The sequence below is a fragment of the Nansenia antarctica genome, assembly GCF_963989245.1.
Source record: "Nansenia antarctica genome assembly, chromosome: 20".
Classification (NCBI taxonomy): domain Eukaryota; kingdom Metazoa; phylum Chordata; class Actinopteri; order Argentiniformes; family Microstomatidae; genus Nansenia; species Nansenia antarctica.
In genome coordinates, this window is record NC_137693.1 from 14390306 (window position 1) to 14404881 (window position 14576).

Here is a 14576-nt window from a genome sequence, read left to right on the forward strand (position 1 = left end):
GTCTGAGGTGTTCAGAGTGGGGTACAGAGACAGAGCTCTGGTGGTGTGTCTGAGGTGTTCAGAGTGGGGTACAGAGACAGAGCTCTGGTGGTGTGTCTGAGGTGTTCAGAGTGGGGTACAGAGACAGAGGTCTGGTGGTGTGTCTGAGGTGTTCAGAGTGGGGTACAGAGACAGAGGTCTGGTGGTGTGTCTGAGGTGTTCAGAGTCAGAGTGGGATACAGAGACAGAGCTCTGGTGGTGTGTCTGAGGTGTTCAGAGTGGGGTACAGAGACAGAGGTCTGGTGGTGTGTCTGAGGTGTTCAGAGTGGGGTACAGAGACAGAGGTCTGGTGGTGTGTCTGAGGTGTTCAGAGTCAGAGTGGGACAGAGAGACAGAGCTCTGGTGGTGTGTCTGAGGTGTTCAGAGTGGGACAGAGAGACAGAGCTCTGGTGGTGTGTCTGAGGTGTTCAGAGTGGGATACAGAGACAGAGCTCTGGTGGTGTGTCTGAGGTGAGCGGAGAGAGAGGAGAGAGAGGAGAGGGGAGGCCGCTGCCGTACCTGACGAGGGTGGGGAAGGCCAGCAGCTTGCAGAAGGACAGGGAGACGAAGCGGACCCCGGCGGGGGTGGCCGGGGGTCTGCTGGTCATCAGCTGGAGGAGCTGCTCCGCCTCCTCGTCTGTGGGCCTGAGAGGACAGAGAGCCGTGAGCCACCAGGATCTCACCATGCACACGCATACACATACACACACACACACACACACACACACACACACACACACACAGGCACTTCACACACACAGGCACCTCACACACACACAGAGTTGCCTAAGCCAGTCTTAATTTTGGCACCCTTTCTTTCGTTTTTAGTAATTTTTGTGTTTTAGTTAGGGCTGGGCAAACGATCAACATTTCTTTTTCGATAATCGCAAGAATTAACGATCAATTATCGATTAATTGATAAGCTTCTTTTTCATAAAAATAAAATAAAAAAATAAAATAAAACTAGGGCAGAAATAACTAGCATGGAACATCGCGATGGAACAGGATATGCTGGCTCGACTATTTGCATCAGCGCACGAAATCCTCTACCCTCGACAAAACTGAGCGGCAGAATATCTGTTTCAATTAATTTACAGATGGCCATCGTTATTTTCTCTTCTCGTTGTGCATCACACCTCCCGCGTATAAGATGAGACATGATGGAGGGCTGAGAAGGTAGCGAAGGAGGAATCAGGGTCGGGTGTACGGTTTGCAGGTGGTATTTCATCGGGGTCGTTGTCGTGTTGTATTTATAGGTCACTGCGCAGTGTTTGCAATGAACGAGGTCGCCTTTCAGATCAAAATGCTCCCACACCAAGCTTCGTTTCGCTCGCTTCGCCATTTTCCGAGCTTGCTCTGCTAACCTTTTTTTACAACTGTGTAATAAACTTCATCTTTTTTATAAGACGCTCTCAGTGCCTCTTTGTTGAGGGGAACCTGGAATTACTGGAGGTTACACTAACGTACGGGAACTTGTTGCATCATGCCGTACTGCGTTGCGAAATTCAATGCGAAGGCAAATGCAAAGTTCATTTCTCACACATAACTAGGGATGCTCCGATCTGGATTTTTGGGGCCGATACCGATCACCGATTTTTTTCCTCAAGATCAACCGATACCGATACCGATACCGATTTTTAAAAAAATACATAACTGTAGGCCTACTGACTGGATAGCCTACATATTTTTTGCTTTTTAGACAAAAGTTTTGATCCATTAGGCACCAAGCAAACGCAGACCCATTTTTATGGCATAGTAAAAGTCTGGCCTATCACCCAGTTAGGGCCTGAAGCCCAAGTCAGTCGATATGGCTGTATAAAATACATCATAAACGTGGCCTTCATGGTTTACATACTGTTACATCCTCCTATGTTTTCTGTTCAGTTATCTGTCTTCCCCAGAAAAAAAAAAAAAAAAAAAAAAAAAAAACGGTTTTTGCGATCGGCCATTTTTGCCGATCACCGATCGAGTCATTTGGAGTGAAATCGGCCGATTTAAATCGGTGGCCGATAAATCGGAGCATCCCTACACATAACGTGGACAAACTAATTCCCATTATTATTATTATTAAATAAATAATTAAAAATAATTATTAATGATTATCGAGAAAAATATTTGGTGATCGACCAAGATCCTTATCGATCAATTATCGATCACCGATCATTGATGCCCACCCCTAGTTTTAGTCATATTTTTGACTTTTGAATTCTGATTTAGTCCACAGCAGTTATTGTAAAAGGGTTAGGGTAACCCATAATCAACATAAATCACTGACTTCCATGTGCATAAACAGATGTCTTTCTGACATAGATTTCTGCATAACATTCCATCCCATAATTCTCTTTCCAACAGCCAAATGATCAGAATAACACATTACTAATAACACATTACTCTGGAGCTAAGATAAGCAGCACTGCAGATAAATGGCAGAAGGCCTAATCAATGTCTCTGTGTTAGAGGATCAGCCTCTCAACAAGGCACTGCGCTGATTGGCTGAAATTGATCACACTGTGCTTACTACTTTACTGCAGGCCATGTGTAGATCAGTGATTCTGCGCAGCTCAAACCAATCACCCTTGTCAAACCAGAACATTCACTGACAGTCTTTCTTTTCTAGGTACTTGGGTGCAAAAGCCTTCTTCTCATGTTGCATTCAACATGTAGCCCCTTGTTCTGAGTGGTTTTGGCCAGATTGGAGAACGTTTGCCAGGCAGAGATGGTGGGGTCTTGTAAATGACTTGGGCATGGCAGTCATTTTACACCAACAACAACAACATTGCAACCTTGAAATTTCGTATTGTCTTGTTTTAGTCAACCGAAATGAAACAAATATTTTCGTTTAATGAAGCGTTTTATCTGGGTCTATTTAGTCATTTATCTTATTGTCTTTTTCCCATGGAAAAATAGGTGTTATTTTCATTGACGAAATGAACACTGGCGTGCACATGCACACAAGCACCTCATCACTGAACACACACTGAACACAGACTGAACACACACTGAACACACACTGAACACAGACTGAACACTCACTGAACACACACTGAACACACACTGAACACACACCGAACACACACTGACACCGAACACACACTGAACACACACTGAACACACACTGAACACACACTGAACCAGGGTTTCCGTTAACCGGTAATTACCGGTCTTTGTCCGGTAAAATTTGTTGAAGTCCGACAAATTGAAACCTCTTCGGTCATATTGTCCGGTGAAAATAATTCCCTCTAAGCACAATTTGAATACAATTCGCTAAAGTTCACATTCTGATTCCTTCTATATTAAAAAAGACGAATATATAGGCTATGTATTTCTTTTATTATAATATGATTTGACTCCGGCATGATGATGACTCCTAATGTGTAGGCTAGCCTATGCGAAACAGCGGCAGGGTTGCCAGATGGGATTGACAATACAGCCTAACCAGTCTATTACCGCTAAACCCAGTAGCCCATTCGGCGATAACCCGGCCCATCTGGCAACCCTGCGCAGCGGGCTAGCGCTTTTAACCTGCAAACGTTGCAGCAGCACCATAGCGAGCGAGAGGTAAACATGGCAAGACAAAGTAAGCTTAACAATGACTTCATGAAACCAAGCTACAATGAGTCTGAGGAGAAGTCTGGCTTTAAAGAGATGGAGGCGGCTCGAGGGTTCCTAGTTGAATCGAAAGAACATTTCCCCTGGCTGCGTTTAGATGGGGAAGGAAAAATGTTCTGCTCACCGTGCAAAAAATCGGGGAGGAATAACGGATTCACGAGAGGAGCAACGAATATGAGAATGTCGGCTCTCACTGATCACAGGCGGTGCAGTGAGCACATATCGGCGGTCAGTTTGAGGCAACAGCAAAGGCCACTGTGAGCAGGCTAATGAAACGGCTAACAATAAGCTGCACTCTCAGTCACTCAACAAGTTGCATTTCATGGCAAAAATGGCATCGCATGTCATCAGTATGTGGGACTGACTGAGCTACTGAAAGTAGTTAAGGCTCCAGATTGTGTCTTGAGTGAGGGCATTTAGCGCCACAGCGACTCCGTTGACATTGTGGCGCGCGTTCAGCGCTGGACATGGCATAGCGCGCATGCGAATCATGAAAGCCTATATTATATTTATTATATAGCTCGCATCTAATCGTATCGGATGAGAAATAGACATTAAACAGCATATATAGGCTACACAACAGCTAATCACCGCGACAAACAGCTATATTATATTGGAATATGATGACCGGAATATCTCACGTTTGTCCGGTAAATTGAAATCTCCCCGGACACGTTGACCGGCACAATTTTTTCCGAACGGAAACCCTGCACTGAACACACACTGAACACACACCGAACACACACTGAACACACACCGAACACAATCAGACAGCCGTCTCTCTCACCTGAGGCCTGCGATGCCCATGAGAGCACAGTAGAGCCTGAGCAGGGCGCTGGCCTTCACCACGTGCTCCTCCCTCAGGCCTGAGTACGCAGAGCTGCTCTCTGTGTCGCTCTCGCTGTCGTTGGGCACGTGGGTGCTGCGTGAGCGGGGCAAGATGGCCACCAGCTCCAACAGCAGCTGCCTGCGCATCTGCCACAGCACTGAGGTGCTCTCACGCTTACGCTAGGCACAGAGAAGGAGGGAACATTCAATTCAATTCAATTCAACTTTATTCTCCATGTGCAGTGCACTAGGGACATGACTTGGTATTCTACCATGCTGAACAAGCTACAGTACATAACATACAACAGCAGGGTGACAATACAACAATACTCAAGACACACAATATATACAGTACCAATATGAGTGAATAAATATACTGTCCAACTTAGTGCAAGAACATGTAAAGTGCAAGGTGCAATGATCAGGAGTTATTGAGGAGGGCTGTGGCTTTGGGGAAGAGACTGTTTCAAGTGGCGTGGTGTTTTTGTCCTGGTGGCCCTGTACCGCTGTCCAGAAGGGAGTCATTCAAACAAGCTGTGAGCTGGATGTGAGGGGTCAGCCACAGCCTTGAACATGTATGTGTATGTGTGTGAGACGGAAGTGAATACGAGCGTCTTTGTGTAGAAGTAGGTGTGTCAGAGTCTCGCGGGAGGCGGTGATGTTACCTGCTGGCCGTTGCGGATGAACATGCTGAACCAGGTGCGGACTTTGCCGTTGGTGCCCAGCAGCAGGCCGCTGACGTAGGAGACCAGGGGGCTGACGGCGTCGTCAGCTGTGTCAGGCTTGTAGTCCAGAGTCAGAGCCACGCCCAGGCCAGGCAGGTGGCACTCCTCCACCTGGGGAGACGCACCGGGGAGAGAGGAGACGGCTGCTTAACAACGTGAGCCAACAGTAGGACAGTGTTACTGGTGAGAGCCTCCCTGGTGGGGGGGACTGGTGATGGTGTTTGCAGGGTTCCCACACCTTCTGAAACATCAAACTCAAGCACCTTTCAAGGACTTTCAAGACTCAATTCCCTCAAATTCAAGGACCCAACACGGCATAGTTAGAGACAGATCTAAATGAGAATTTATATAAAAGGATCTATCACACAGACAACAATTAAAAACAACTATTAAAAAGAGAGGCTTGAATGTGTGAACACTAGATGGTCTCTTGCCTTGTCTACCACAGCACAGCAAAAAATATATTGTGAAATATGTGTAAAGTTAAGCAATACAGAGACTTATTTACTAGTTGACGAGCTAAGTAAAACATTTTTTAATTATTATTATTTATTTATTTTTTGAGAGAGAGAGAGATGAATTCAAGCACTTTCAATGACCCATGTCTATTTTCAAAAACTTTCAATTTTTTCTCAAATTCACACTTTCAATTTTTTCTCAAATTCACAAACTTTCAAGGGTTTCAAGGACCCGTGGGAGCCCTGTGTTTGTGTGGTTTTGCCTGGCTGGGACGAGTGGTAAAGTAAGGCAGAGTGACTGACCACCATGGCTCTGATGTTGAGTGGTAAAGTAAGGCAGAGTGACTGACCACCATGGCTCTGATGTTGAGGGCCTGAGAGGGGTTCATCTGACATAGCTGCCTCAGGGCCTCCGTCCTGCGCCGGCCGCCCATGCTCTCCTCATCCTGACGCTCGCCGTTCTTTATGAGACCCCTGCACACTGGAAACACACAGAAAGACGCTGTTCAAATAAATCAAACAACATGATCATTAGAGAAAATGGTGTTGTCAGAGCCTTAACAAAGCCCGGTCAAAGTTCTCACAAATAATCTGTCATGACATAATGGGATGTGGCTGAGAATATTTCACATTTTGTGGGATTTTACTTAATTACAATCAATACTTGTTTCATCCCTGCCAGAGGCTTTCCTTCTCTTTGATTGTTTCACCTTACATGTCAGTGCATTAGGTTACCAATGTCAGTCTGTCAAGTGCTTACATAAACGCACTGAAACGTAGAAAGATAATTCATTTATTTGGCTGTAAATAACACTTAACAGCTATCAAAAGCCTGCATTTTAGAAGCCACATCCCTTATCTCGCTATTCTTCATTGTAGTTGACAGTTTAAAAGGCAAAATGTTTATGGTCGGCTGAGACTCTGACATGCAATGACATTACTGTAGCTTCCATCTCCGCTACTTATAGGGAATTGCATGTGCCATAAAGAGGCAAGTGAGTTACTTCAAGTTAGACGTGATCACATTTGATGCCTGTAGACTAGCCTATTCCCACCATTTCACCCTTAAATTGATTGATTTCCCTCAGCTTCAATAAAATAGGCCGTTCCAATAACAAGCCATGAGGATTTACTAATGTTCAGTGCTATGTAATGTTGCACGCTGCTTCCTCCTCAAGTCTCGCGCAAATAAGCTATTGACTCAGCTCTGACCTCACAGTGATAAGGAGGCACCAGAGGCAGAAGTATTCCATCTGCTCATAATGTGTCTCTCAAAGTAAGGACCACACTCGCCCCCCTACCAGCAACACAATCATATTCATCATCTGTTACAGAAGAATAGATTTAGCAGAACAATGGTTAGAATTATAGGGGAAATATCTAATTGGGTTGTTAAAAACATGAAATAGCAAATCAATGATACTCTGCCTGGAATTACAATGAGTTCTTAACAAACACAGATTCTTCCATTAGATTAAGTATCAGTCAGCTGACCTGCACATGTGCAGCTCAATAGGAGCAGTTCATTTACAATGTTGTATTAGTGGCCTAACCTTGTAGAGACCAGGCTTTCCTGGTGAAAAACGTTGCAGAATCCATCTACAAAGGGGAGGTAACCCGTTGTAAATGAGTGACGCCTTGCCAAACGTCAGACCATTTAAATAGCTAACCTTACGCCTTCATCAACTAGATGTTGTGTATGTTTTTCAACGTTGCAAGCTAGCGTCAACTCTCTGCAAAATAGTCCTACTTGGTCGGAAGAGAGTCAAGACGACACACATACCAATACGTTACTACAGGCGTGTAAGGGATGGGTCTTGTTACTACAGGCGTGTAAGGGATGGGTCTTGTTACTACAGGCGTGTAAGAGATGGGTCTACAGGCGTGTAAGGGATGTTACTACAGGCGTGTAAGGGATGGGTCTTACAGGCGTGTAAGAGATACGTTACTACAGGCGTGTAAGGGATGGGTCTACAGGCGTGTAAGGGATGGGTCTACAGGCGTGTAAGGGATGGGTCTACAGGCGTGTAAGGGACACACATACCAATACGTTACTACAGGCGTGTAAGGGATGGGTCTTGGAATGTAACATCCAATGAAAACGCGAGTACGAAATGGCGAGTACCATGGCTGCGTCCAGGTCCAAGCCTGATCAGCTCATCCTCCAAAAGAGGCGTGAGAAGAACCTGATTTGAAGGTATGGCCAAGAGAGAGTACTGGCAATAAGAAATGTAACATTTTGTATCAGCCCAGACTTGTAGAACTCTACCTTCATTGTAATAACTCTACCTTCATTGTAATAACTCTACCTTCATTGTAATAACTCTACCTTCATTGTAATAACTCTACCTTCATTGTAATAACTCTACCTTCATTGAAGCTGTCAGGGACGTTGGCCACCAGCAGACACAGGAACCAGTCCCCATTGCGCACATGCAGCAAAGCTTCGGCCACGTCTATGATGGGCAGCAATGAGGGCAGCTCTGAGGAAAAGGGGGGAAACACCATTATATTGTAAAGAGCTGCATCATCGAAATAGCTTTCCATGTTGCGAAACATCAGTCATCTTCTGTCACTTCCAAATCCAAGAAACAGTTGTGTCTCTAAAACATATTCTCACTTAGTGCTCAGAGAACAAGTGAAAACTGGATGTTATATTCTCGTGTATCGAGGTATTTTCTGTAGCGATGTGTGTACCTGCTTGTAGGATGCAGAGAACATCGGCGACCTCCTCCAGGTAGACAGGGCTCTCGAAGAGCTCCGAGGACTTCAAGAAGAACTCTCCGTTGGAGTCGGCGACCTGAAAGGCGAGACGTGTCAATGGAACGATCTCAAACTCAATCTGGGTGATAGAAAAGTTAAGCACTACGCGCGACAGGGTGTTACCTTGTTCATGATGGCCAGCAGCTCACTGAGGGCCAGCCGGAGTCTCCTGAGGGGGTCGCTGTGCTCAAACTCCAGGGTCAGGCCGTGCTGCAGCTGAGACACCAGGATGCTCTCCCCGTTAGAACCTCCAGCCTTGTGCCTGTCAGGGAGAACACAAACTGTCAACCTCCACCTATCAAACTGTCAACCTCCACCTACCAAACTCAATACTAACTTCACCTCCTGCTGTGGCGCAGGAGGTAGAGCCGCCGTCTAATGATCGCAAGGTTGGCAGATCGGCGGTTCGAGCCCCGGCTGGCCACATGTCGAGGTGTCCTTGGGCAAGACACTGAACCCCAAGTTGCTCCCAGTGAGCGGGCCGGCGCCTTGCATGGTAGCTTGCCGACATTGGTGTGTGACTGTGTGTGTGAATGGGTGAATGAGAGGCCGTTGTAAAGCGCTTTGGATAAAGGCGCTATATAAGTGCAGTCCTTTTTAAATTTTATTTAGGAGCAAGGGCAAGGCAGGAGGTGTCTTAACATAAAAAAACAGACGGTGTCGATCACTAATGAGCTATGCTTATTTACAGTCTCCAAGAGTGTGCGGAGTTTCTTTAACGAGCTTACCTGAGCTGCTGCTCCTTCTTGGCGTCCTGCTCCAGAGCGTGGAAGTCGACAGACAAGAGCGCCACGATGGAGTTCACCGCCTCCACCCCGGAGAGCAGCCGCAGGATGAGCTTCTTGTCCTGAGCCCACGCCTCACTCTGGTCGGCCGGGGCACACAGGGCCATCCTCACCAGGCAGGGCAGGAGCAGCCTGAGCTCTGGGTCGCTCAGGGCAGCCAGTCTCACCACATCCACCTTCTGCATGGCCTCGAAGGCGTAGGGGCTGACAAACTGCAGCCCTGCACTCTCTGACATCTTTGGGAGTCAGTCTGGATTCAAACCTGGGAGAGACAGTAGAGTTGTCAGTTGTTGTCCCCAACTAAGCAATTCTGTTGCAGCAGAGTCTGATGGGTCTCTCAGCAATCGTAGTCGAGGTATTTGCTTGTTTCCAAAACTCTGGCCACTTGCTGGTCAAACCCAACAGGGCTGGAAGCCAAGGTCAGAACCAACTAAGGGTTGAACTCTAAAGCTTCTCTATAGATTAGAGTTAGAAGCCCTGACATGGTTTATTATTTCCATCCTGAGGTTTTGCTGCCAAGCCACTAGCAAAGTAGTTGTAGTAGATGTAGTTAGTGTTAGGATGTTGGCTATATGCAGCTGACTTCATTCAACAGTCAGTCCCTGGGCTCAGCTAACACATGAACACACTGGTGGGTTGCTAGAAGCCGGCCAACGTTAGCTTAGACCGGCTAGCTAGCTCACTAGCACGTCTATCGCCGGTTCTAGTCAGTAGCTTTAGTTCCAACAACTCATATCTTCTCCTCTGAATATAGCTAAATATTAATATATAGCTAAATCACATGTCATCTTGGGCGGAAACGTGACACTTACCTTACCGCAGAGGGTCTTTCCAGCTGTTTCAATAGGAGACGGTAGCTGCTCAGGCCTTCAGACCTCGGGCTCTCTTAGCTCGCTGCTCCGGCCTGCCAGGGTGACTCGTACGGATATCTAACCTGCTAGCTAACCCGCTAGCCTCCGGGCTCTGATAGCCCCATTCTAGTGGAAAAGTCTACCTAGTGTTAACGTATATGTACTGATGAATCTACACAGAATCACAACAACGTCTAAATGATGATGTCTCTGTGTGATTACAGTCGTGAGACAATATCACTATCAGACTAGACAGGGAAGGTGTTAGCGGCTCGAGCCTCCACAGCTAGACGGTGCTAGTACAAGCCCCGCGCGCACTGCTGTGGCCAGGCTCGAGGCATGGTGCAGGGATGATGCTAGGATGCTAGGATGCTACTGCTGCTGCACTGACAGCTGAACAAAGGCAAGGCTACAATGTATGGAGGACCAAGTCTGTCAAAATTAACAATAAATATATAGACACATAAATGAATGTATGAACAAATAAATGAATGAATACACACAGTATAACGAAATACATATCTATATTTATTTATTCTTTTCCACATTCATTCTTTCTTTTCCACATTGTTTTCCACATTCATTTATGTATCTATATATTTATTGTTAATTTTGACAGACTTGGTCCTCCATAACAATGAATGGGAATTGATTCAGTAAGGGACACAATCACATAGGCCTACGATGATTATGTATTTTCTGGCTTACAAAGAACTCATTAATACATGTAGTTTAGATCATTTTAATCAAAAAGCTTCTTAGTGTTTAAATAGCCTTTAATTCTACATTTAAAGTTAATCTCAGTAATTGTTGTTCTCACTGAGACCCTTTTAGGCCAATCACATTTTCGTTCCAAGCCCCCTGCGTTTGCACACCTGATTAGTTGTATATGAGTTTAAGTGCATATGTGTATAATCAGAGGTGTGAGCTTGGCTAAAACACAAGTTTGTATGTTGCACTTTCCGTTCTCTATAACACACCAGTTTCCCAGGGTTGAAGAGCACAGCTTTTTTCACTTGTTTATCAAATGAGACTACAACAATTGCATAATTAATATTTGCTTTATACTAAGCATGATTACACTAGTTTATACATTATTCAGCAGTCTTCATCATTATCAGATCCTGTTGATTTACTCAATACTGTATTTGGCAGAGATCATAGTGCCTGAGGTAAGGTTGTAAGAACTACAGTGTATCTGCACAAGCCTAACATGATACTGCCATGGTAATAACATGGCACTAGTCATATACAATAGAATCTAAATGTTGAGTTTTTATTGAATACCTAAATACAACAATTATTAAATGTGTAATTGATTCCTATGCAAATCGGAGACCCTATAAAAACATGACAAAACAAGATATTGTTTCCAAAAAGACATGAACTATTATCCTTGCATTAAGATGGACTCAGTTCAACATACTGAGTGATTTATTGATAACATTTTTGCATTTTAACTAATTTTAAGAGCAAAGGGTCTGAATTCTTACTGTATGGACACAAGTAATTTCTGTATTTAAATTTTTAATAATTAATGAAATTTCTCGTCTGAATATTCTGGGGTATTGTGTGTGGATTGATGGCAAATTATTTTTTATTTAATCCTTTTTAAATGGAGTCTATAACACAACAAAATGTGTTAAAGTGAAGGGGTCTGAATACTTTCCGAAGGTACTGTAAGCATCTACACCCAGAGGACCACACACACGTTTCACTTCCACGATGGTGTATCAATGAGCCATGAGGTGTATCAATGAGCCATGAGGTGTCAGAAGTATAGAGAGTAAAGCAAGTAAAGAGAAATGACATTGGATGTTAAATAGTAAGTGATAGTACAATTTTAATCTCAACAGGGGAAGATACAGGACATTGATCTTCCTCTGTGAACAAACACTGCATATCAAATGGGCATCCATCCATATCTGGTAAAGTTCATTTACACCACACATTTACATTCACACAGCAGTCAAATAGGGTTGGTCTAAATGCACCATAACCACAAAGAAATGGTGCCAAAAGACTAGACTTTAGAGCCAATAAGGGTTTCTATTGGGGATAAGGAGAGGGATATGGGGATGTGTTGTAAATGACACTGCATGTCTGCCTGGTCTTGCTATATTATACTTTTCTTTCTCTATCAAGAAGGTCAAACCTGAGGTGAGTGACATCCAAGCAAGAAGGTCAAACCTGAGGTGAGTGACATCCAAGCAAGAAGGTCAAACCTGAGGTGAGTGACATCCAAGCAAGAAGGTCAAACCTGAGGTGAGTGACATCCAAGCAAAGCCAATAGAAGGTCAAACCTGAGGTGAGTGACATCCAAGCAAAGCCAATAGAAGGTCAAACCTGAGGTGAGTGACATCCAAGCAAAGCCAATAGTTCACTACTGGTGTCACATCACAATCCCTCCCCAGCAATAAACACAAGCACAGGAGAAACAATTGAGTTGACGCACTTTATTCCTAAAACAGAAGCCGCACCACCCATCGCTGGCACGGCATTCATATATAATTATATATACACATATATATACATATATATACATACATATATATAGTATACATATATATATACGTATATATACATACGTATATATATAGCCGTTTGGTTTTTGTGTCTAAATGTGTGGTATAAAATACTATATACGACAATGTACCTCTTTATTTGAACACAGTGAACTTCATTGCTGTACAAGTCCTCTGCAGCTACAGCTTAGCTGTAAATCCTCCACACGCAAAGGCATGGACATACTTCTCCAATCTACTTCTTCTGTACATCGTGACAATACAAATATTCTGTCCCCATTACAAAAAATAATATTCTAAAAGCAACCTACTGCGACTTTATTTCATTTTTCTAGGTTTTTCCATTTGTTTTTTAATTAAGACGATTACATATATCTTAGACCAATTGCTTGAAAGCAGGAAGGCAATATAAACCTTCTCGGTTTTTTAATATATAAAAGAGGTTAAGAAATAAGACAAATTATACATTTAAAAACGTACAATAAATAAGATAGATGCAGGCATTTCATTTGGATACAATTTCATCCAAAGGAAAAAGGGAATATCAGGTCTTAAAACCAAGGATCCATTCTCAAGTTTTTCGATCATAAAATGTCCCTTTTCTTCCAATACTTTACAGACATGTTTCCCACATGAACTGGCCAATTTCAGCGCTCCCACGCAGAACACATGGCAACAGGAATCTCTTTCTTTCATTCGCTCCTGTAGTTAGCCTCATCTGTTCCGGATCTTTCTCTCTGTCCTTCTACTTGTGTCACAGTGGTAGGAGCTGGCTGAGCCGTCGCTATTCTAGTAGCACTCCAGCGGCCCTGTGATCTACTCCCGTTCCAGATCCACCAGAGTATTCAAGTCCAGCACTGTAGTAGTCATCTCTGGGGAGGGTCGGTCCCACTGTCCTCTCCTCTCTCCTCCGGCTGTTCGTTACAACATGTTCATGATGAAGTTGTACATCTGGTTGAGCACCACAAAGTGGATGGGCAGACAGGAGCGCCGGTCCTGCGTCGCTGGGTCACACGTCAGCCAGGAGAGGGCGTTGTACTGTTCCAGCACAAATCTACAGAGGGAGGAGACACCGCATGTGTTATTCACAACAACACACATCTCACCGGTATGAAAACCTTGAGTTCAAGTGGGGCTACTTCACATGCTCTTTCACAGGCACTTAAGATGCACTCTCTTCACTCTCAGTGTGTATCTGGGAGTGTAAAAGGTATTCAAGGACGAGGCGCTGCGTTCTTTAGCCTGGAGGTGTACGGCGGGGTGTGTTCACCTGAGTACGTCTGAGGTCTGATTGGAGTCGAGGGGGTGGGAGTGTTTGCTGTGCAGCAGTTCATCAGATTGCACTGAAGACACATGGAGGTGCAAAGAGGCCTGGGCAGAGAGAACAACAACAAGCAGTCAGAGACACATTAGTTAAGGTATTCTCATAGCAAACACTCAATAACAGTGTAGGCAAAAGTGATGTTTATTATGATAAGTGCATGCCTTGACTACCACAAGCTTTTGACTGTCAACCCCCTGAAGCATGACCCTCTCGTCTCCCAGAATGTTCTGCAGAGCAGCGGTGTTATGTTACATTACCCCACACACACACCCTGACAGACACACACACACACACACACACACACACACACACACACACACACACCCTGACAGACACACACACACACACCCTGACACACAGACACACCCTGACAGACACACACACACCCTGACAGACAGACACACACACCCTGACAGACAGACACACACCCTGACACACAGACACACACCCTGACACACAGACACACACCCTGACACACAGACACAGACACCCTGACAGACAGACACACACCCTGACAGACAGACACAGACACCCTGACAGACAGACACACACCCTGACAGACACACACACACCCTGACAGACAGACACACACCCTGACAGACACACACACACACACCCTGACACACAGACACACCCTGACAGACACACACACACCCTGACAGACAGACACACACACCCTGACAGACAGAC

At 44.8% G+C, this 14576-nt stretch overlaps 1 protein-coding gene across 1 annotated transcript in view; it reads right to left on the reverse strand.

Annotated features, from left to right (window-relative positions):
- Positions 1-10010, reverse strand: part of ints2 (integrator complex subunit 2) — a 36415-nt gene extending 26405 nt beyond the window's left edge. Inside the window, exons 1-9 of the mRNA XM_080550168.1 lie at positions 9999-10010; positions 9130-9448; positions 8525-8663; positions 8336-8438; positions 8008-8121; positions 5989-6119; positions 5121-5291; positions 4415-4635; positions 538-663 (exon numbers count right to left, since the gene is read on the reverse strand). Coding sequence (XP_080406294.1) covers positions 538-663; positions 4415-4635; positions 5121-5291; positions 5989-6119; positions 8008-8121; positions 8336-8438; positions 8525-8663; positions 9130-9422 — 1298 coding nt within the window. The 5' untranslated portion in view covers positions 9423-9448; positions 9999-10010. The remainder of the gene's footprint in view (positions 1-537; positions 664-4414; positions 4636-5120; positions 5292-5988; positions 6120-8007; positions 8122-8335; positions 8439-8524; positions 8664-9129; positions 9449-9998) is intronic.
- Positions 10011-14576: the final 4566 nt, after the last annotated feature.